Genomic DNA, 24,592 nt, shown 5'->3' on the forward strand with positions numbered 1-24,592 from the left:
ATTTAAACTGGTTTTCAGCACACACCTTCCTCTCTCTATAACCTCATGCTGGCCACAAAGCTGTAATTCGATAGGTGTCTGAGGAGCTTAACCAGAAAGAAGAGCTGCAACCTTCTCATGGAAACATCTGTAGCAGTTTCGCGCTTGCTAGGGGGATTCGTTTTGCAACAAATAAGGACAGTTCTTAAAAAAACAACACAGAGACACGTGCAAAGCAGCACACAAACTGGATTTGTATGAAATAAGGTATTTAGAGGGATAATAGCGGAAAAAAAGGTCCAGCTCACTAAAGCTGTAAACATCTGAGGGCTCCAGCCAGTATAGGTGAAGTCACACGTGTCACCTTCACTGCAAACCCACAGCCACGTGGACTCAGCCAAGCAAACTGCAGCACAGTTGCTGCTGTATGCAGCCTCAGAGCATCAGTGTCTTCACCGAGCCAGATGCATTAGGATTGAGTCAGCCACTCCATCCCTCCTCCTTGCACACACAGTGCTCCAGCTAGTCAGGTCACCCTGTCCGGCAGGAGCTTCAGTTCTCCAGGGGTTTTGTAGAAATTTGGGGATATGACCACACTTAAGAACCAAGTTATGACTTATCCTGATTCATTTGTTTGTGGAGCAGATGGTGTTTTGGGAAAATGCACGAAAGGAGCGGATATAAGAATTGAATCAATTTCCCTCTCTGGTTTGAAACGTAAAAACTGATACAGAGATTACAGCGCTAATCACAGCAGCCACTTTAGCAGCACAAGCATATCCTTGTTTGGAGAGAGAGGTGAGCAAACAGGAAAGGAATCCTCTAAAGACAAACAGGATTATAAAGCCATGGCATTCAAAAGAAGAGTGATCACCCACCCATGTCCCCCATAGAGGATGCATTTGTCTCACAGGGAAAAGCGAGTTGCAGAGGGATTGGGGGCTGGAGGAAGAGCTCTACGGAATCAGGGAAAAGGCAGCTCTGGAGGTCTCTGGCCCAGTCTCTTACAGCAGGTCTGTCAGCAGCTCTAGAGAAGTTTCCCCCCCCAAGCCTCACAGCTGCCCAGTCTCTAGGAGCCACGGGTCACCTGAGCCAGACACAGTCCCGAGTAGGGTCTGTTGGCCATGCTTCCCCTGAGGAGCCCAGCAAGAGGACTGTCCCACTCACAGCATTCTGCCAGTTCACTATGTTTCAACATGTGCTGCAGTTAATATATATATATATATATATATATATATATATATATCTCCCTTTTTAGGTGCTTTTAAAGAAAGCAGTTCCATTCCCTTTTGGAAGAAATCCTATAAAATGTACCTTCCACAGAAACTGATGTTATTTGACCTATTTAGCAGAGGTAGCACTAAAAGGTTCATTGGAAGTTTTGTAAAACTCTAGAAAAATGACTCAAACTTTGAGCTGTTAAAATCTTCTAGGTCTGTGCCGGTGCCAACATGTTTCCTCGTTTGTCATTAAACTTTATAGCACTTCCCAAACAGGAAAAGGTTTCCACCAACTCCAAAAGCTTTCAAATCAACCCTGAGCAGCTGAAGTAACACATACATATTTTACAGATCCATAAGTTCAAACCTTATAAGGTTCTTCAAGTTCTTCCACTTGGAAGTTGGCGAATAAAAGCAAAACAAAGTTCTTAAACAGTTGTATAAAAGGCATATTGTGCTTACTCAGCCTTCCATGTTTATCATTTTCTTAACCACAGAAACACTCCATTGTTCACAAAGACCTTAGAAGGTATCAGTCACCTTCAAAGTAAACTAAATTAAAAGCAGATACTGACAATTTGTTCCTTTCTAAATGGAGCATTGTTGGTTGTACAGCAGGCTATTGTGAGGCTAGATGTTCCCGTAATGTATCATTTAGGCAGGTAACGCTATCGGATATTGTCTCTTGGATGATTATATATTCTGGCAGGTAAGGATAACCTGGCTCACCTTATAAAAAATGCAGAAAGATTGCTTTCCTGAAAGCAAAGCTAGCCTGCTGGCTTTAAATATTGATACCACATTTCTGCGGCTGCATTGAAATACTGTTTCCTCACCAGCTCACTGGCAGACGGTGACCACGCTGTGCCAGAGCAGCACGGACACCCAGCTTGGCTCTCCCTGGGGTCACCTCCAGGAAGGGAGGAGCCCTCTGCCCACAAGCATCTTACCAGCCCTCTGCAGCACCAGAAATCCTCACCTGTTTTGGTACTAACAGACCAACATCCCACTTGCGAATAGCGTTAGACAGAAACTAGTCAGTCTCTACGTTATTTCCCAGATGAGGGTGGGTGGTGAATCACTAAGCAGTTTTTCATGAGCTCCCCTCCCACCAGAGCAGGGAAAGATGGAAAAAGGGCCCTGGAGGACACCTCATTAGGACCCACTGTGAAGATGGGCTTAGGGCTGCCTGGAGCTGGGGGCACCTCCTTCCTTTTATACTGCCTTTTCTGATTGCAATCAGTGGTTAAAGTAGTAAGCTTTTCTGATTGCAATTACGTATTACTGACATATTTATACACTATAGATACACTGTATAAACATGTTTAGGAGCTCCGTATTTGCAGCTTATTACAAATTATAATATATTAATATTCCTACTTCAGGCTTTGAACATTTCTATAGCTCTTCTTTCTTCCCAAAATCTGATTTTTACTTCAGCTGCTGCCCCAGGAGTTGGACACACGATACAGAACCCACCTCATTGCTGCTCTTGCAGAAGCTCCCCACTTGCCAATCAGGCTCCCCTGCACCCACTGTGGCACAGCAGGTCCCAGCCAGGGCCCCAGCACATCCCCCTTCGCTCCAGCAGCTACCGAACCCGTGCGGGTGGGTTAATCTCTCCACTTCCGAGTGTAATGCCCTGCACTTATCTGTATTAAACACACAATCCCAAGCTGTCTGGAACAAAGGGAGGTTACAGTAATACAAAGGGGTGCAGAGGTACTGAACAGCCATTTAAAAACCCCCAAAATTTTGTTCATGTTGCCAGTTTTAAAGCAGAACGTTCCCATAATACCTGGCCTTGCCACCCCTGGGATCAGAGCACTGGTTTAGTACATTTTCCATCTGGCTCAGACACCGTTTTAGTCAAACCTCCTGTTTTTCAGATGTAAATGAGAGAAGTCTTCCTAAAAATCTCCAGTAGATCTTTTCAGCTCAGTAAAGCGTTACGTTTCATGATGAATTAGTGCACTTCTCACAGACCGCATTTTTAACATTCTTTTAAAGATTTCTTGAGCAGTTTTCCATCAGGATGTGCCATTTCAGTTAAACCTGAGCGCTGATCAAGTGCCTCACAGCATTACACAAGGGAAATCTGCCCTATCTTCACAACAAATTTATTTTGCCTCATTCCAAAGGGATGCAGGATGCAAATTCTGATCCAGCAATTCTACCAAAACATATTTAAAATTCATCCTCTTTTAATATGATTGTAAAATCCACCCCAGCTTCTCAGATTCCACACTAGCCTCTTATTGAGAGTTCTGCAAATCTTTTCAGCTGTACATACAGAATTGTAAAACCTATTTGCATACACAGACATAGCTCACCTCAAGCAGGACAAATTAGCTCCAGTTAATAACCTGGAAAGTCCTATTTAGAGATTTTTAAGCAGAAAAATGCAAGCCATTTAGAGGTACAGACTGAGTGAGAAAATATCCGTAAGCGATATCTAAGTAAACATATATATTTCATCTCATGGGATCACAGTAATTTTCAAATGCATGATTCAATTAGCAAGAGTCTAAACGATAGCCTTTAGGCTAACAGCTCTCCTGCTGCATACTGTCCTCTACTTAAGGTAATTGAAACCCCATCAGGGAAAGATTCATTAAGGTACTTAATTGGTTTTAAATGGTTCACCCTGCTCTGACAGCATTTAAATGTAGTGACTTATGATCAGCAGCACCAGGGAAGAGCCTCAGCTCCCTCCGGTGCTGCTCAGCAAGTGGCTTTTTGTCCAGGACCGCTGTTTTATGTCCAGGATCACTACTTTGTGCCTTGCTCTGGCTGCAGAAGCTGGCAGGGAGGACCGGCTCCAGGCAGGAGGCAGCACAGCATAGGCAGAGCTGGCAGGAGATACACCAGCATCCTCAGCAAACGCTATTCCCTCAACACCTGCAAAGGGAGTCCAAGGGAGCCTCTGAGCTCCTCTCCTCATGCACCTTCATGTTTCCTAACTTCTCTAAGTGCATTGGAGTGACCCTCTGCCATATTCAATACTCACATCCCTGAACACAACAGGAAGGATCCCAAATCAGCTGTTTTGGCATGCTTCCAAATACAGACAAGCTGTCAAAAAAATTCAGGCATTTGTTTTTTCGGAATAAGCTGGAAAGGTATCTGGCATTTCATCAGCCCTCGTACAATGGAGGAGTAGCCCTCCCTCCACTCCTTCTCTTCACAGCAAGCAGGTGTGACATGGGCAAACAAAGAACAGGCTCAAAATTACATTAAAAACCACTATGTATTAGGTTTTATTTAGTTTTTAAAACTATTCTCTGGCTCCCCCCCTCAGTGCTCTGTTTCCCAAGCCAGCTCTGCAGGTCATCCGCCTATGCAGCTCACCCCTAAAGACCCTTAAATAAGCAGCAAAGGAGGCTAAGACCCTCCTGGCTGCTGGGGAGCAGAGCCCAATGGTAACGTGGAACACGTTTGTAAGCCAGCAGTGTTATTTCCCTTTGAGCACACAGTCTTCCTCTAGCCTTTTGCTCACAAGGAGCATTGGATGGGCACCGCACTGCCCTGAGATGGCCCCCCGGAAGGTGAGGAACCTAGGCACAGGGATAGGAACAGCATGTGGGGGGGGAAATAGGGAAAAATAGCTGCATCTCAGGCATTACAGGAGGCCCAAGGATTAGATATATCTATACACCTCAGTCTATAAAGAGAAACCCCAGCACCTGATACACCAGAAATAGGTGTTTGTGTATATCCACGTATCAAGCCCTCTCCTGGCATAGAGCCCCAAAGCATTTCATTTCCTGGCTCACAGGAGAGCCCCAAGTTTTGACACCTCCTCCTATCCTAAGAGCAGGGAGCAGACCACTACAGGTGTTTCTCCTGGGGAAGGAGCATCTGTTTTCTCATCTCATCAGACATCACACTCAAAACAAGCAGTGTTGCCTATTTTTGATCTATCTGCTGACCAGCACAGGAGGGAGAGCAGGACTGCCTGCTCTGGTTATCACCATGGCCACTCTCACCTGGAGATGGTACCAGCCCATGGGCAATTTTGGCCACTTGCAATTTGCTGCTGTATTGGCACATTGCTGTTCCATCCAGATTTATTACAACTGATTGAAAGACCACTACAGTTAAAAGTGGCAGAGGGTAAAAATCAGTGTATTTCTTCATGAAATGAAAGTGGAGCAGTTGCATGTTACAACTATATATCCCAAAGGGAGCCCTTTGCAAAGCTCCCAGCTACCTCCTTGAAAGGCAAGAGGGAGATGGGCAGCTCAGAGAGCAGAGGATCGTATTGAGCTTAAAGTGAGTCAGTCTGCTGAAATTAAGAAACTGACACTGAAGTAGCTCTCTTCAGCCTTTTAGCTTCTCAAACAATTTTTAGCGATAGTCTCCGAGCCAAATGCCAGTCCTATCATACAGAGGCAAAAAGAAAAATTCCTGGGAATGCTAATTACCACCATCTTTTCTCCTTGCTGAGTCTTCATGAGATCACTGACATGCAGCTTTTCTGGGTTTGCACTGGATTGCATCAAGAGCAACTAGTGATCAAGCAATCCATGATTAGAAAGGCGAAGATTTTCCAAGGGCAATGTTCAGACCTTTCTGGAGACCAGCAGCTACACAGGGCAGGCAGGCAGGCAGGCAGGCAAGCAGGCAAGGGAGGTCCTGCCTGGCTCTGCTCTTGAATACATGCACCAGCTTTTGAAGCCTGACGATCCTCCAATCATTCAGTGTCTGCTTTCAAACAGTATGAAAAGGTGCAGAACCACCCACATTGTTCTTTACTTTTCTGCATAAATTTCAGACAAAAATGCTGATCCAATTTAATCAATAGGGTTTTGAGTGGTTAATTCCCTGCTGAGCAGATTTAGTGCTCCAAGGATACATTTAAAATTCTTTCTGGACAGGCTTGTGCGTCTGGAGGACTGCATTTGGTTTCCAGAGGTGGAGAGCCCCGGTCGGGGGCAGCAGCAAACGGCAGGTTCGACTGTGAGCCAAATCCATGGGATAGACCAGACATGAGACATTGAGCTGCCGCTTCCTCCAGAACCAAGGTGGCCAGGAGCGCTGTCCCCATTCCTGCTCTTCCTGGTCTTCTGGCAGCACAGTCATCGGAGAACCCGCACCATGCCATTGTATTGCCATGGCAATCAGCACTACAGAAGCAACTAAAAATAAACGTTGGCTCTGCAAAGCACAAAAGATCGTCCTGAATCCAAACCCTACTCCACCACTTTCTAACCTGGGTGCAACGTGGTCTCCACTCAGCAGCCACCCCACTTTGCGCAGAAAGGACATTCACCCCATTCCCCTGCAACATGCTGGGCAGAGTGGGAAGCTCCCTGTTGCACAGGTACAGTCCATTTGCCTCAGTCCCGGTCCACCACTGGGCTCAGCTACTGAGGCTGGCTGGAGCTGTACCACTAGAGGAGGTGGACATCTCTCCAGAGCCCTCATGTGACTGCAGTCATCAAGAAAACTCTTTTTCTTTAAAACCCCACTGATTCCCAATGTCCTGAGCGGTATCCCACCTCCCCACCAGGAAACTCAGAGAGCTGGGTAAGCCCCAGGCAGATCAGACATGGAAAGATAAGCGGGCCACTTACAAGTGACTTGTTGCATGTCACCTCACCCAAGCAATAACAAAACTAACCCACAGAGCAAACTGCAATAGCAGCGCTGAATCACCAAGGTACACCATAAAGCAGACCCAAAGGATAAAAGCTGCACAAGAACCTAACTCCTGGGCATAAAACCCAACATATGAATGCTGCATGAAGAAGAGCCAAGCACCACCTCAGGCAGAGCTGCAGGACGAGGAGGTCACGGCAGCAAAATGTGCTGAGCTTCCTGCTTCCCTGTAGCATCACAGGTTTCTACTGGGGAAGTAACAGCACAGGGACTCGGGTGTCCGTGGCCGGGTCACAGTCCCCACAAACCCATGGTCGGGTGGCAGCCCATGTCAGAGTGCGCTGAATTATGCATGGCAGCTTTGAATTATTTCTTTTCCATTAAAGAAAGCGTGTGCACAAATACGCCAGCAAACAACCCTCTCTGCAGGGAAGGCAAGCCTGGGAGCCTGTGCCCTCCCCACCAAACACAGATCCTCAGCTTGTCACCCACTACCAGCCCCTGTAGGGAGCAGAAACTGCTTTTCTTTAGTTACCGTTTCTCTTCAGGAGCACATGATTCAAACTCAGGCCGTTCGTAAAGCTTACACTCACCCCAGAACATCTTTATGTTGTGTTTTTTCACTCTAGAAAAGAAATTTAAAAGGAAGAAATCCTGCAAGCAGCTTGATGTTGGCCTTTGTGTCCCAAGCCAATCTGGGGAATGATCAACAAGAAAAATATCCCAGCACCAAGGGGGGTCTTGAACACACACTTAAATCAATTACATCCAAAAAAAAAGGAACCTGTGGGAATAACAGGGCACAACACGCAGCTAACAATCCTGAAGCAAGGACACTTGCAGAGCCTCATGTAGTCAGAGCTTGTAATGGTGATGTGGAAAACACTTAAACCATGCCCTGCCTCCTCACAGCTAAACCAGCTGCTGGAAATTGAATTGTCTGTATCATTCCTACTCCCCTATGCTGAAAACCTACAACCCTTCCTCTGAAGCCACCTGTAGCAAGGGTGAAGACGTGGGAAGCACAGCTGTGGCAGGCACCTTCCATTCCAGCACTGTCACTGGGATTTGCTACCCCAGAGACAGACAGCAACAGGATTATGGCAAGAGAAATATCCCACCCAGCTGCTTTATGTCTGGGCTCTCCCACGCAGCCTTGTCAGCTCTGCTGGCACCACAGCTCTCTGAAGAACAGGGCAGCATGCCCCGTGCTTGCAGCCCACTCCTCATGCTCCCAAGGAGGGGGACAGTCTCTATGAACTGTGTGGAGAGGGTTGTATCTGGGGTTTATCCTAACCTCACTAACAGAGGCATTTAATGTCCCTGGAAATATTTCCTAGCAGAATTCCTACTGGACACCTAGCTCCTCTATGATGTTTTCAGGAACAAAATCAACATTTCTGTGTGCAGTTATGCCCTCTGCTTTGGGTTGGGTTTGTCTGGGATTTATTTCATCTGCCCAACCTTTTTAAGTCTAGCATGTCATTCATCTTTGAGGACTCCCTTTGCCATCTTTAAAACTAGTGTAAGAAAAACCATTAAGGAACCAACAGTGCAAAAGCCAGCCAACTCATTCAAATGCTAAAATTACTCAACTTTATAATGAAGTAATTAAGTTACAGCACTGGTTTTGCTTTTCTGCAGGTCACATTCAGGCAATTAAAGAAACAGAAATAATCTGCTCCCCTTGATGAGATTCAACTCACCTCCTGACACTGTGCTTCTGTGGAAGCGGTTACCCTTGGGACAGTGAGAGCACTTCATCTCAAATTCTTGTCTGTGATGAGATGCAATAAATTCAATGGCAAATTAAACTTTAGAAGGAAGAGTCATGAGGGACTCTTGATCTGATCTTTAGGTAGAGATGTGGAAATGGTCTAGATGGGACACTGTGTTTCATGATCTTACTTTACTGCTTTACATATGGCTTTCTTATGTGTGTTAACCAAGTGGGTTGATGGCCTGAATCTTATTAAAGTCACTTGCAAACAGCTATTACATCATTGCACAAGAGTCTCTTTGCAGTCTGCTTCTAATTCCCCAAGGAAATAAGCCAGAAAGGGAGCAGCCTCACAGCAAGCAGTGTGGAAAAGTGGCAGCACACCTGAGCGGCTGGGAGCCCTAGTTCCCCTCCAGGTGATGCCTGACATTCAGCCCCCCTCCAGGCGATGCCTGACAGTCAAGCTGCAGCCAGCACCACACAGCAACTGGACCAACCTCAAGTTCAAAGTTATAAACCTCACTTTGAAGCAGTGTTCACTGTAAACTAGAAAAGTTCTAAGATAGAAACATTTTGTTCTATTAGAAAGGTCATTACAGGACTAAGGTGAATCAAGAGACATAAAAAAATAAGGATTCCTTTAAATACAGATAGCTCTAGTCAAGAACAGCAGCCCCAGAAATAGGTGCCCTGCTGTTTAAAGTAACTTAACTGATGCAACATCACTAGAAAACAAATTTAAGCATTCCTTTCATTCTGTGAAATTTCAGAAAAAGCTTTTGTAGAAAATTAGTTGTGTGAAAAACATTCTGGCTTCATTTCTGCAACTGTTCTTTTCCATCTGCTTTCACACTGCAAGGGGTTGTGCCCAATGAATTGTTTGTTCCTGTAACATGGACCCTGAGCACCTCCATGTTCCCTGGGTGCACCCAGGGCCGGCAGGATACATGATAGCACTGATGGTGGGAACTGGGTGCCTCCATGGTCCCTGCCACCCAGAGCCCTGGAATACCCAACGAGTATGACTGCACAGCAGTCACCTTGCTCAAAACCACCCTAGCTGCACCCCCAAGTCCTGGAGTGCTTCAGAGCGATGCTCAGAAGTGGTGCTTAAGACTTACCTTGGATCTTTCCCTCCCTTCTCTGAGAAATCACTTAATGCTCTTCTGAAAGGCTGGACACTGCACACAGAGGGTTTTGACCTGGTGTCTCCATCACTACTAAGCTATAGAAGAAAAACATGTAAAATGAGATATTTGCCTCGAAGACTCCCTCCAGGAATACAATCCCTCCAAAAAAGCAAAGCCCTGCAGTCTCTGTCAGCCATATGGGTCCAAAGCATGGGGTGACTGCTGCAGCTCCAGCTGCCAAGTCCCAACCAGAGATGGAGGAGAGGGCTGCTGGCAGCAGTGCAGCTCCTCAGAAATGCTGCCGGGGGACCTGGATGAAAACAACTTGCTGTTGCACTCTTTGGGGCAATATGCATTTATTCACATCACAGACTAGGAAGCAGGTCATAAACAGTGGCTCAATCAAACCCCACTCCCATAGCACCCCTGAGCCACCAGCATGGTCCATGGAGCCAGAACCACCAAGGAGCTCACGGCCAAACCATCTATACAAAAAAATCTGTTTACTTTGATTACAGAGTGTAGCTTGTGCACTGCAAGAAAGGACCTTTAAGCAAGATAAATGACTCCTGCCCAGTCATGCTCTGCCCTGCAGATGATGGCAACTCCTTATGACTACAGAAGGTTTTGTTCTTAACTATAATCTCAGCCACCTTTTACTTTTTAGAGGGAAAATTTGCATGTGGTCTTGTGATTGTGACACTAAAAAAAAACAAACAAACACTAGCAAGCAGAGGTCTGCCACGTTGCCATGAGGTGCTGGAGGGGTTTTCTGCTGGGACATGGCACCCTGAGGAACAGAGCAGCCTGTTAAAGTCTGTGGGCATCACCACATCCAGTTAATTATCTGGGCTGCTAAAACAGAGCCCTGGGACAGTTTCTATACACAGTTTTAGGAAGAGGTTATGTTTTCCATAGTGCATCATGGTACAAAATCATGCATGAGGAAATTGCCACAACAGAACCTTGGTACCCTGCAGCAGGGTGTGCCACACTGTGACACTGAACAGGCAGCCATGCCCTGGCAGGGACATCTCCTTACCACAGGACAGTGTGTAGCCAGAACGCACGACTGCCACAAATCAGCTTTACCGACCAAAAATGAACAGTTCCATTTACAATGTAGTTTCTACATGTAAGCCCTAAAAAAAATAAGTCACACCAATGTTCAAACATAATACTTTTATTTGTGGATAAAAATTAAGGCTCACAGTACTTCATCATTTCACAAGCAGAAAAATGTTAAAAATTGAGAATGATGGGGAATGCCCCCAATACAAATTCCTCTAACTGCTGACATCTTTTACTGAAGGTGAACAATTGTACAGGGCAGCTACAGTTATTAGTTTGTAAACTAGGTGCTAAATGTATCTTTTTAAGAAATGTGAACAGAGTATTATGTTTCTCTCCACTTCTGGCTGTCCAATACACATGGATTCCATAAGAACACTCAAAAACCGCTGGGATGATAACACCAACCTTCCGAAGAACAACCCACCACATCTACAGTGCATGGCATAGGTGTCAAACAGGGAGAAAAGAGCTAAAGATCACAAATTTAATTTTGATAAGACATTTTGATTATAGTGCAATATGTCTAAAATTTTCAACTTTTGGGGGGGGTGGGGGGGGTGGAAGCAAAACCCAACAAAAAACAACCCAAACCAAAGTATGCTCTTAAAGAGCACAGGAGTTGCTGTTAAGCTCCATTTCATTACAGACATGAAAACAACCCAGATGATTAAAAAATGGTAAACATGTATGTCAAACTTCAGTATACACATAGCATACTGGCATAAATCACGCCTATAGTCAAGATGCAACTCCAAGAAGGACTTCCAAGTGCGCAACATGCCATGAATAAGGTCCCTGCTCAGGTGTGCTGCAAGTTCATGTCCAACAGGTAGAACAGATACTGCAACCCCCAACCCAATGGGCATCACCAATTGCCACACAACTTTTCTTGTGAGTTACATCATTACTATGTGACTACACACTGCAGAGTTATTTACACAGAGACCAACTCTCAGTCAAAACTAAGAAGGGTTTAAGAGGTGCTCTATATCCTTTGCATTACTCCTTAGTAATTCCTTCTGCTTAGTCTATTTGCTGTCAAGGCAACATAAACTGGCAGCAGGAGCAAGAGAAAGCCTACTTACAATAAGCAACAACTGCCATAGCATTAAAAGGCTGAAAGACTTCTGCATCACACCAAGAAGATGCATTTCTTGTCATTGCACCATTTACATCTGAGATATGAACACAGTAATGAAAGCAACCACCCTCAGCTTTTTATGATAAAAAGTTAAAACGTACCTCACGGCCATAATTTCATTAGGGAGCTTTCTTTTGAGATGAGCTACAAAGAAAATATGTTTGCAACAGAACCCATGCTTTAACAGATTCTGCCATGGCAAACACAGACATACAGAATTTCTGACCAACAGCTCTCACAGCTCACAATCCAGTAATAAAAGAATATTTGTATTGGTAATACTTCACTTACATCACAAAAGCTCATCCAAAGGGCTCAAAGGGGTTACGAGACATGTGGGTGAGAATTACTACCCCCATTTTATACAGGGGGCAGCTGAGATATTGATCAATTTTCCAAACTACAAAACATGTCAGAACACAGGAGCAGTGTTCGGGGGGGGGGGGCAGTGTCTCCAACTCCAAATCATCCTGGCCACTGGTCTGCTGCTCTCCTGCATGCCTGTGGCCCCAAAGGGTTTCAAAGAGCAGAGGGCTGTCACACACCATCTCCTCCCCCAAAAGAAAAAGCACCACTCTGACACAAATGAAAGAATAAATTTACACAAGTTAGCCTGTTCCTACAAGCAGAAATTAAACCAGATTTCCATAACATGTAGGCAGCAAATGTTAGAACAACAGGAAAATGTGTGCAAAAGAATACAGAACAAACACTTTCAACCATTATTCCAGTTCACAAATTTATGCAAGTGGAAATATAAGTAGATACAGCCATGAAATACTCCATGTTATTGAACAGTTTAAAACAAGTATTTTACCCTAAAATAGTAGGATAATCTTGAGCCAAATGAAATGCAATTGCTTAAATTAAAAAAAATAAAATAAAATAAACATGGCTAGAGGGATGAGCCTGGATACACAGTTATGGCTCCACCGGCAGAAGTACCCAACAGGCACCCAGCAAGCTGCTCAGGTCAAAATTTAACTGTCACTTTCAGCAGTCGTAGACATGCTCAAAATTCTCAGGTCGAAGGAATAGTTTTGCCTCAATACATCAGAAAAGCAAAGGTGTTCAAAGCAACCATCTCTCAAATTATTGCTTACTTAACTATATAAATGCAGAATACGAATGACAGAAAGGATCTATGCAGACTGGGCAAATCACCCCTGATACCACAACCCCACACTAATAACTACAATGAGGTTAGAGGTCAAGCTAAGTACAATACATACAAAAAAAAAATTCCTGTAAAAGCAAATGCATAGAAAATAAACTAATCAAGTATATGGAAAGCACACTGACAGCAGGCTGCAAAGGGACTGTGGTGTAAGTGTCAGAGGACAGAAACAGGACTCGCAGATCCAGGAGCTCTGGTGCAACTGCTTTCCAAACCGCACTCCCGTTTTTTATACTTCCATCAGAGTCCTCAGAAGCACATAAAGATACTTCACTGTCTGGAATTTGACATATGCATACATGCAGTATGTGTATACTAAAGATTAGCTGGTGTGTTTGTTACCAACACACACACCCCTACTGAGCAATGCAAGAGGGAGTGAGTACAGAAAGACAGACAGAGGTAATTTCATATTTTAGCATTGCCCTTTTGGAGCTCAACATTATTGCCATTGGCTAATATGTCAAACGATACAGAATAACCTTAACGGTATACAACAGATACACAGGAATTCCACAACTCAACAGTACCCACTACTCCATTTGGCAAAATATTTATTTATAATAAATCCGTTCAAAAGCAGTTGGTCACATGGAATTCATTTTACATTTTTTAGGCTGTAACAATGCTTTTGGTAGAAGTAAATAAACTGTCTTTTTATAGAGTGTACAAAAACAGAGACATTGAAATGACAGTTAACAATAAAACACATGAAAACAGAAAGAATTGGTAAGACAAAGGCAAAAGCAATAGGAATCTGTCTGCGCACCAGCAATGCTGCCATGATTATTTACCCGTACAAATCCTCAGCCCCACTTAGTTACTATCCCCAGATCTTAACCGCAGGTTTATGCTCCTGGAGAGGAATCTGATGTGATGTAGCAGCTCCAGTCACTCTTTCACAGTACTGCATGTCAACACTGGGAATGGTTTCTGATATGACTTAGACTGCACACAGTACTTCAATAGAAAAAAAGTTAATTACTCCCACTCTGTGGTTCCTGGTGGCTTTGATGTCAAGTCATACATCACTCGAGAAATGCCAGGAATCTTCTTAATCTCTGCCACCATTTTTAACACAACCTATTGTGGAGAAGAAAAATAAATCAGAAGTATGTAAAGCAGACTTGATGAAAACTACCGGAGAAAGAGCTTAAAAATGGAAAACTTTGTTCATGCTAATTCTGTCATACACAAGAAAGAACACGTAGATATTAGCATATTACTACCTATTAACAAAAATCAACAAACCCTCTAGCTTCATACCTGCAGTTTTATTTGGAACGTGCCATTTTTTTGGCACTGATAATAAACCAGGGTATCGATCACAATACACTTCCCTCAAGGGAAATACACACATACACTTCCACAACGGAAATACACAATACATTTCCCTCAGGAGTGTTGCATCCCAACTAGAAGGAAGTGCAGCAGGAGGGCCAGGAGACCTCCTTGGATGGATAAGGAGCTCCTGAGGAAAATGCAAATGAAAAAAGAGGCATATAATAAGTGGAAGCAAGGACAGGCAAATAAAAAACAGACTAGGGAGAATGTAGGCCCCCTCAGGAAGCTCTCGGGAGAACTGGCTACACAGGATTTGGAGAAGGCTTAGGGTCTGAATGACTTCTTTGCCTCGGCCTTCACTGGCAAAGGCTCTGACCAAACCACCCAAGTCTTGGAAGGCAGATGCAGGGACTGTGAGAATGAAGACCTTGCGCCCACTGTAGGAGAGGAACTGGTTCGAGACCATCTTAAAAACCTGAACGTGCACAAGTCCATGGGTCCTGATGAGATCCATCCGCGGGTCCTGAAGGAGCTGGTGAATGAAGTTGCGAAGCCGCTGGCCATCATATTTGAAAAATAATGGCAGTCAGGTGAAGTTCCCAATGACTGCAAAAAGGGAAATATAACCCCCATTTTCAAGAAGGGGAAAATGGATGACCCAGGGAATTACAGACCAGTCAGTCTCACCTCTGTGCCTGGCAAAATCTTGGAGCAGATTCTCCTGGAAGGCATGCTAAGGCACATGAAAATCAACAAGGTGCTTGGTGACAGCCAGCATGGCTTCACTGAGGGGAAATCCTGCCTGACCAATTTGGTGGCCTTCTATGATGGGGCTACAGAACTGATGGACAGGGGTAGAGCAGTTGATGTCATCTACCTGGACTTGTGCAAAGTGTTCGACACTGTCCTGCGTGACATCCTTGTCTCTAAATTGGAGAGACATCAATTTGATGGATGGATCACTCAGTGGATAAAGAATTGGCTGGATGGACACACACAAAGAGTTGTTGTCAATGGCTCAATGTCCAGCTGGAGACCAGTAATGAGTGGTGTCCCTCAGGGATCGGTGTTGGGACCGGTCTTGTTCAACATCTCTGTCACTGACGTGGACAGTGGGATTGAGTGTGCTCTCAGCAGGTTTACCGATGACACCAAGCTGTGTGGTTCGGTTGATATGCTGGAGGGAAGGAATGCCATCCAGAGGGACCCTGACACACTTGTGGGGTGGGCTGATGCCAACCTCATGAAGTTTAACCATGCCAAGTGCAAGGTCCTACACCTGGGTCAGAGCAATCCCAGGCACAGCTACAGGTTGGGCAGAGAAGAGATTCAGAGCAGCCCTGTGGAGAAGGACTTGGGGGTGTTGGTTGATGAGAAAATGAACATGAGCCGGCTTCAGTGTGCGCTTGCAGCCCAGAAAGCCAACCATATCCTGGGCTGCATCAAAAGGAGCGTGACCAGCAGGTCGAAGGAGGTGATCCTGCCCCTCTACTCTGCTCTTGTGAGACCTCACCTGGAGTATTGTGTGCAGTTCTGGTGTCCTCAACATATAAAGGACATGGAACTGTTGGAACAAGTCCAGAGAAGGGCCATGAGGATGATCAGGGGACTGGAGCACCTCCCGTATGAAGATAGGCTGAGAAAGTTGGGGCTGTTCAGGCTGGAGAAGAGAAGGCTGCGTGGAGACCTCAGAGCAGCCTTCCAGTATCTGAAGGGGCCTATAGGGATGCTGGGGAGGGACTCTTCATTAGGGACTGTAGTGACAGGACAAGGGGTAACGGGTTAAAACTTAAACAGGGGAAGTTTAGATTGGATCTAAGGAGGAAATTCTTTCCTGTTAGGGTGGTGAGGCACTGGAATGGGTTGCCCAGGAAGGTTGTGAATGCTCCTCCCCCGGCAGTGTTCAAGACCAGGTTGGACGAGGCCTTGGGTGATATGATTTAGCATGAGGTGTCCCTGCCCATGGCAGGGGGGTTGGAACTAGATGATCTTAAGGTCCTTTCCAACCCTAATTATTCTATGATTCTATAAGGTAGCAGCTCTTCGGCTTTTCTATTTCACTGTTTCTGTACAGTTCAGCAGGAACATGTTATGTGTTCCTACCACTCACTTTCAGACTTTTCTCAGACCATCTCCAGCTGAGCCACCATCAACTACAAAGCAAGACCCAGAGTAAAACCCCTTTCGAAACAAAAAAGGGAGCTTTAAAGATAAAAAAAAAAAAAAAAACACACACCAAAACCAAAATCCACACGCACCAAAAAAATTAACCAATAACAAACAGGAAGACACGTCCAAAGGAAAGTTTCCGTTGAGCATCATCCCCCAGATTTCACAATCAATTCATGTTCACAAAAGTATTCTAGATGAGAACTTGCTTAGAAGTTCAGCTTCCTTAAGTATCCCACAGTTCACAACAATGCCACTTACATGATGTGCTGTTTTATAGTGAAAGCATAAATTAAACCATGCATTGCTCTCCATGGAAAAACATAGGAAATTTTAAAATCAGATATGATTAGTTTCCCCATGTTTTCCACAACCTCTACTATTTTGTTACCACATTATTACCTAGTCTTAAAGTGACCACTTTACACTCTGAAGACCGGGGTGGGAGTCATTTGGGTCTGGGTTTGTGGTATTTGGTTATTTTGTTTGTTTTTAAACACAAAATTCAAGCTCAAATGACTCCCCATTTTATATAATGGAATAGTTTACATTGTAGCTTAACCTTGAAACATTTCTTTTTAAATGAATAGGTTGCCCTACAGTAGAAGCCTTCAGTATATAATTACTAAGAAATACCTATATGCTTTTAAAGTGTGTTTTAAAAAAAGTCAATCCTGTTCATCTACACTGCATTCCCAGAGAGACAAAGTACTTGAAATTGGACATACATAAAGTTTCCTAGAAAAATATGCCTGCACTTGACTCCTACATCCTCTTAGTGACCTAAACAGAAACAGCACACATCGAGATGTTAAACAGCAGGTTCTAGTAAAATCAGAAGCGTAATCAAGGTCAATTCTGTATGTCAGGACATTTACAATTACTAATGCAAAATACTGATTTCAAAACCCCAGGAATGGTTGTGGTATTTTTCCTTTTTTAATTAATGGTATTTTTGGCTCAACTCTACTGGATAGCCTTTAAGTTTGTCATAACCATCTGCCAGCTTCTTGTTTTGTTATAGTTTTTTCCCAAAATACCAGCATATTCATCTAAATGAATACAACGAAAGAGACAGAAAGAGCACAACAAAATGAAAGTCAAGGCAAGCAATGAAGATAGAGGGAATTAAAAGTGAGGCATCTGTAACACTAGCTCATGTCGAAAAGAAGCTTGAAAACCTGTATTACCTCTTCTGGAACCTCATTACCAGGAGTTGCTGCAATACCAGTCATAAAATCACTTGTAATAAAAGTCCGAATGACCACAGATCTTTGACAGGAAGGCTGTTTCTGTAGGGGGTCCCGATCAAAATGCAATGGTGTCAATATTATCGGCATCTGGCTAATTTTTCCGGCGTAACCTTCAGAAAACAGTAATATAAAGTGCATTAGTTTGGCTTAAAGACTCAAGCGTGATAGAAGTTTCTCAGAATTTCCCACATGTACTTAGAAATATGTACCAGGTGCTACATTTGCATCTTCTGTGATCTTGTTGCTCCTGCTACCACACCCCAGATGATCACACTCAGGGTGCATACACCAGAACTACACAAGTTGCCACTTGAAATGTCTTTGCAGGCATGCATTAAAAAAAAAAAAAAAAACAACAAAACCCAGATAGCCTCTGTTATCCCCATAATTCACTGTGAATACAATTTAAGATCTACTTTCTTTCCCAAATAACATACCATGGGGTTTTATCTACCCCTGTACCAAGCCCAATAAAATAAAACCCATTCACAAGTATTTCTGCATCTTTTGACATATTTAAGAGAAAGCTCCTGAATATCCCTGTTGCTGGTAGCTGAAGGTAACTCCAGACAGTCATCTCTCACTCTTTTTTTTTCCTAAACCTCCTTCTGAAGAAAACCCTAATTTCACTGTTTAAATGATCTGGAAGTCTGAGATTTAGATGTGTGGCAGCCTGCAGAACCAGTCTAACACTGACAGGCTTCTCACCCTCTGCTAGCACCGGCCTGAGCTGTTGGTACAAGCAGTCTTTTTCACTAAATGACACATCTTATTTTTGGGAGTAATTCACTCACACAAAACTAAGTGTCATCAAAAGTTAGCAAGACACATCTACAGTTTTACAAACACAATTGACAGTGTTATCCTCAGCCTCTTGAGGCTAATTCTATACAAATTTTGTTAAGACTGCCTTGCAATCCAAATGTATTTTCAAAAAGATATTCTTTGTGACTTCATAATAGGAAAAAAATGAAAAAAAACCCAACCACAACCAAAAAAAACCAAACCCACAAGAAACAACCCCCCATACCCCCTGAAAAAAAAACAACAACAAAACAACACCCACAGAAAAAAAAAAACAAAACAACAAACCAACAAACAAAAAAACCCAAACAACTGAACCCTGAACCTTGGAACTATGATATTCTCAGACTCTGCCCATGTACCTTATCACAGGATACTGAATGCTCCCTAGATGTTAAGGGCTTGAAATATTATGCCTTGAAGCCTCAAGTGGCTGGCTTTACAAATACAGCTTCTACTTTAAGAAATATGAAACCACCACAGGCAGTGAACAACACCATAAAAAACTTGGTATTCGGGCTTCTTTCTTTCCACAAAAAAGAAAGAAAAATCCAAACCAACCAAACAACCAAAAGAAAAAGGACACCCAAACCGATGAAAACATGATTTAGAAACTATGTCAAATTCCTTTACACAGTTTTTTTACTTCAGGTAAATACTGATAACTGAGATCAAAGTGCAGTAATAAAGCTGTTCAGTCAGCTAACTGTAGTTTTTACAGAAGCTTGAACTGCAGTGAAACACTGTACTTCAGCACTTCATGATGTCTCAGAAGCAAGCCTCCACACCCCCCAATCCCCGAAAATTAGTTCTGCTAGCAGAAAGGCTAGCAATTCCTGTATTCCTGCCACTCAGCTATCAGCTTCTACAACTGTCAGAAAAGGCTCTTGCCTGTCATCCCATTAATTTATTACTTCTTTTGAGATACTTGAGAAGCTTGTAAATTCCAGCAGTACCACTATAACTATACCTAGTTAGATTTGCAGGGATCTTGAAACAACAATCTAATCCATGAGATAAGGCGAAGTACCTACCAGACTCCCTGAGAATAGTGTGAGCCTCAAAATCAGCTTGTCGTAAAGTGCTGAGGACTCCTGTTGTCAGGAAAGTGGGGGTGACATCTGTAGGAGGTTCTTTGACTGGTGGTCCGAACACATACACAACTCTGGAAAGTAAACAGGATACCAGGATGGTAGGGGGAGGAAAAAAATAAAAATAAAATACCCCAAACCACACCAAACAACAACAAAAAAACCCCACGCATTTTGCACACATAAAATACCAGACTGCCTAAAGATGGCATCTTTAGTATTGCTGTGAGAAAATAAAGCTAGGGAAAAAAGGCGTAATACTTGATTTTGCTCCTTAGTTACTAAGGAGAGCTTTATATAACTTCATGCATATATTCCATAAGCATGACATGCATGCTAGCTTTGGAAGTCAGGCATATTAATTTATTTTGGCTTGCTAGAGACTATCAATAGCCCAAATATTACTTGAGGGAATACTCCTCTCAAAACACAGATATACAAACTCAGCGGTAACACAAAGCACATTTTTTCAATTTTACTTTGATGTCAGTAAAAGTTAAGATTATTACAAGAAAGCTATGTAATAAGTGTTTACAATTTCTATCTTCCCTCCTGATAGGAAACCAACAAAAAATAGTAAACCTTGTTGTTAATCAATAGGTGTGTTTTCAACACAGGGCACTAAACACTGCAATCTACATAACTATATCTGTAATAAAAAAATCTCCTAAATTCAAACCAGTCACATCAGCTTTATTCCTTATCTCATTCACTGTGGTTTATATGTTGCAGAACAAAAAAACAAAAGTATGATACTGACTGGCGTCATACAAGGATTTACTATGACGTATTCACACAAGTTGAGTTTGCAGATACAAACCAAGAATACTAATCTAAAATCCAAAGCAGAAAAACATGCAAGCTTTACATTCTATGTATTTGTTTGCAATATAAAATCTGCAAGCATAGTTGGGCAGAGGACTAACTACTTCAGTGCTCTCCTCACACTGCCGGTTTCAGCATCACTATGAACAGCAGTGAAAGACTCCGAACACATACCCTGGTACAGCAGAACTCCCAGAGTTGTGGTATATTCAGAACCATAGTATTAAATCCAAAAGAGCTTAAAGAATACAGCAATGCTGCAAATCCAGGATACACAGTCCTGATTTTATGCCTTCTTTGGTTTGCCCTGCATTTAAAGAAGTATCTTGCAATTCAAGATCTCACCTTTAATAATATCACGTGACACTCTTCAGATGCCACTTACGTGACAAAGTTAAGTTTTGCTATAAGCAATTACAAGCAGTTTTGTTGAACAGCCTACAGCCAGGCAAGGAGAATAAGCATTCTCTAGAACTGATTTAATATCTAAGCAACTTCACCTGCTAGAAAAGTTATGGAATCAAGTAGCTAGAAAATGTACATTCATAAGAGAGCTCAATTAGTATTAAACCCAGCTTTGGATCTCACCTATGTGCCATTAGAACTGACAGTCCCAAATAAATCCTTTTGGACACAAAGCAAGAAAAAATACTGCACGACATCCGGATTTATCAGCAGGATTGGAATCCTTCAAAAAAGATTTTGCCTAAGTTACACTGGATGTTGTCTAATCAAGTGCTTAAAGAAAATTAGAAGATTAGTTTATTTCTGGACTTGCAAGCTTAAAAAAAAAAAAAAATCAATATCCTGTGCTTTGACTTTTTATCTATTTGTAACCTCTGCATAATAAGCCTGTCCAACACACAAAAAAATTATACTATAGTTTAAACAGGAGAATGTTTGTGCATGCTAAACTTCCATACATTAGAAGCAAAGATAATTCAAAATACTTACCTGTTTATGTTGTGGCACATGCGTGGTATAAGCCTGGCAAGAAACATAAGAGACTCCCAGTGTGGAGCATCTTTACTAGAGATCCCACAAACATAGCTATATGAACGGCAGTCACCCTATAAATTAAAAAGAAAAAGAATAACTGAATGTGAGCTTTTCTGCCAAAATAGGTTCCCTTTCACCCTGTAGGCTACAGGACCGTATTTTGTGCCAGCACTTAGCAGACACTAAACTGGTGCAGCCAATATGATGAGAGACACCAGGTGAATGAGAAAAAGAGTAAGATGACAGACCTCTCATGAGCTAACAAGAGCATATAAAAAGAAATATTCAGCATGGAAAGATTCATGTAAGGCAACCAGAACATAGGGACTGAAAGCAGAAGCAGCCCTCAGAACATCCCTCAAATGAACCCATTTACCTGCACCCCCACAGTTTTGATTGGTAACAAGAAGGCATTCAGTGAATGTAGGCTTGTAATCTGCATCAGTTTCTCCTGGTCTTCTTCGGTTGTACATGCTTTGACCCTTTGCAGCAAAGTATGCGGCTGTGCAATGATGCAGAAAAATACATTTTAAGTGAAGTCCCCAAACACTCAAACAGAACTTATGCAGTGCAAACGAAATAGTTATTTAAGTAGCTGTTTGCTTAATTTTAGTCTACATTTATCCCTTGGGCACTATTTAAAACACACCCTTCATTTAACAACTAAATTTTGGCAAAACCAATTGTATTTGATTAGACTGTATGTATTTAAAGCTAAAGCTCTCTAAGACAGCAAGTGAAGTTTTTTTCCTATGCTCATTCTCTCATTCACAGAACTGTATTTTCCTTTTTTTGTCTGTTTCATCGACAACAAAGCAATATCCTGTTATGCTACACTACAATATGTTTTAAATGAAAAGCACATGTAAATCCTCGACCTTCAATACTTGTAAAAGTTTTGGAAGTTGCTCTGAACTTACACCTTAGAACAGACCTCTGCTAAAAACTTTTCAGCCCCCCTGTAGTTTAGTTCAGGTGAGTTTACAATTATCACAAAGGCTGTAACAGTTAAAAGACTGAGAACTGAAACATCACCAATTAAAAACTTCAGGTTTTTGTTCAGGACATCTGTTCCTCACTCCTGCACTTTCATTCAGACATTCAGGGACTGCTAAGGATGCAAACCTAAAATGTTACAATTATTTCAGGGAGGGAAAAACCTTTTTCTGATACTAAATGATTTGCAGTACCTCCAGAAATCTCATCTGCGCAAAGTTTAACAAACAAAATTTATTTAGTATTTGAAAGGTCTGTAAGCTTCCATCATCCAGAAAACATTCAACACCTGCATCAGTCATGATGATAAAAACTCTACTGTACTATAGTGAGTGGCTTCTAGTGAATTGCACTGGGATGAATTATTCCTTAAAGAGCCCAAGTAGTTTTAAACTTTTAGCAGCTGAAGCCTCATTGCAGGCCACTACAGAATGGTCAATTACTTTTACGCATGTTAGAATTTATCAATTTTGTTACCTTCTTAACACTTGCAGAAAAATCTGCAACTATTTTCAAAATGTTGTTTGTTTCAGGAAAGTCTTTGCACACATAAGGTTCTTCAGCACAAATCACTCTGATTGCTAGCCCAGGACCTGCAATGCAAAGTTGAAAAAGCATTATATCAAATAACAGGAAACCAACTTTCAGCAAAATACGTGGCAGCATCTGGAACATCAGGTCAGTCATTGAGTACAGTATGTTTTGCCATGGTACCTACACTTCAATTGTCTAAACACCCTACAAGACAAAAAAATATATTAGCAGTTTATTCCGGAACAATATTTCTGTTCAGGACATTTAAGCTTTATTTGCCTACACCTTAAATTGGCTGATTGTGTAAAGCAGCAGTTAGTGGTGATGAAGTGTGGTGGATGGCAAGTCAAAGTGAACAAGAACCTCCTCCTTCCTTTTGGTAGGCAACTGGGATAAAAGAGCTGGCTTTAATATACATCTGAGTCTCCACTGTATTTAAAGACCTCTGATGGCTATTTGACCTTTAAACTGCTTAATACAAAAGCATATGTAATTTGCTTGAAGTGTCTGAAGACAGTTTCTTGCATTTCATGCGATGCGGGTGCATGAGCACAACAGCCTACGCGCTTTGTCAGTGACTACTACACACCCTGCAGGACGATTTTAAAACACATGGACAGAAAAACATACTCCTCTTAAAAGATGTGGATTTTCCTGTATTATATACTTGGATGTTTTCTTTGCAAGCTTTTTCAAGTTTGGTGTTTTGTTTGCTGTTTGTTTGGGATTGGGGTTTCTTTGTTTTGTGCAATCTTTTCTTCATGCAATCATTTTCAAAACAGCAAACGTCCCTTAAAAAGGCAGGCAGATAAGCCGTTATTTCACGTGAGATACATTTGACAGCTCAGGCAGCATAGAACTGCACTTGACTGATAATTCTTGCTTTGGCTTATAAAACTAAAAAGAAACAAATGCAGCTAAAAGCAAACTCAATTACAAAGCTCCTCTTTTAATCACTAATATGTAATAAAGCTGCTTTGAAATGTTCTTTTGCTGAAAGAGGATCCCGCTTAAATAAAAACAAATCCATCAACAACTTCTGTGTTTAGAGGCAAGTTTTATATTCCAACATACTGCAGATTAAGTATTTTCTAAACAACACTGATGCGATAGTTAGCCCGTCATTAAATAGCACAGACCAACTCATACCTGGGAAGGGATGCCTTGAAACCAGCTCTTCAGGAAGACCGAGTTCTCTTCCTAGCACTCGCACTTCATCTTTGTGAAAGTCTTTCAGTGGTTCTATTACTTTACCCTTAAAAAGAAAAAGCAATTTACTCTCCAGTGTACATATTCAAACAAAAAGCCTCTAATGTTTAGGTTGTGGCAATCAAATAGGCATGCTTTTCACAGAATGCAATATGACACTTGCATAAACACTGGAGAAAAAAAAAAAAACTAAACCCAAACAACTTCTGTGTGTGAATATGGGCTTTGTAAAACAGTTGCAGGACAAAGTGTAAGACAAGGAAGTTTGTGCCAGAAGTATCAATGGCTCAGTGTAGATAGAGGCAGCTTGACCTTGCAGCTATGTCTTCACAAATTCAGACCCTCCTTGTCATTGCTAGATGTCCAAACCAATCTAAAAGCCT

At 42.5% G+C, this 24,592-nt stretch overlaps 1 protein-coding gene across 2 annotated transcripts in view; it reads right to left on the bottom strand.

Annotated features, from left to right (window-relative positions):
- Positions 1-13,582: 13,582 nt before the first annotated feature.
- Positions 13,583-24,592, bottom strand: part of GMPS (guanine monophosphate synthase) — a 29,382-nt gene continuing 18,372 nt past the window's right edge. For both annotated transcript variants that reach the window (XM_061452682.1, XM_061452683.1), the window contains 7 exons: positions 24,150-24,255; positions 22,944-23,059; positions 21,847-21,972; positions 21,426-21,541; positions 19,590-19,720; positions 17,689-17,861; positions 13,583-14,128 (listed from right to left, as the gene is read on the bottom strand). In XM_061452682.1, the coding sequence (XP_061308666.1) occupies positions 14,027-14,128; positions 17,689-17,861; positions 19,590-19,720; positions 21,426-21,541; positions 21,847-21,972; positions 22,944-23,059; positions 24,150-24,255 (870 nt within the window). In that variant the 3' untranslated portion in view covers positions 13,583-14,026. The remainder of the gene's footprint in view (positions 14,129-17,688; positions 17,862-19,589; positions 19,721-21,425; positions 21,542-21,846; positions 21,973-22,943; positions 23,060-24,149; positions 24,256-24,592) is intronic.

Source organism: Pezoporus flaviventris, unplaced genomic scaffold, assembly GCF_033815535.1.
Source record: "Pezoporus flaviventris isolate CSIRO_AGI_PZ_B2104156 unplaced genomic scaffold, CSIRO_AGI_Pfla_v1 ptg000013l, whole genome shotgun sequence".
Lineage (NCBI taxonomy): Eukaryota > Metazoa > Chordata > Aves > Psittaciformes > Psittacidae > Pezoporus > Pezoporus flaviventris.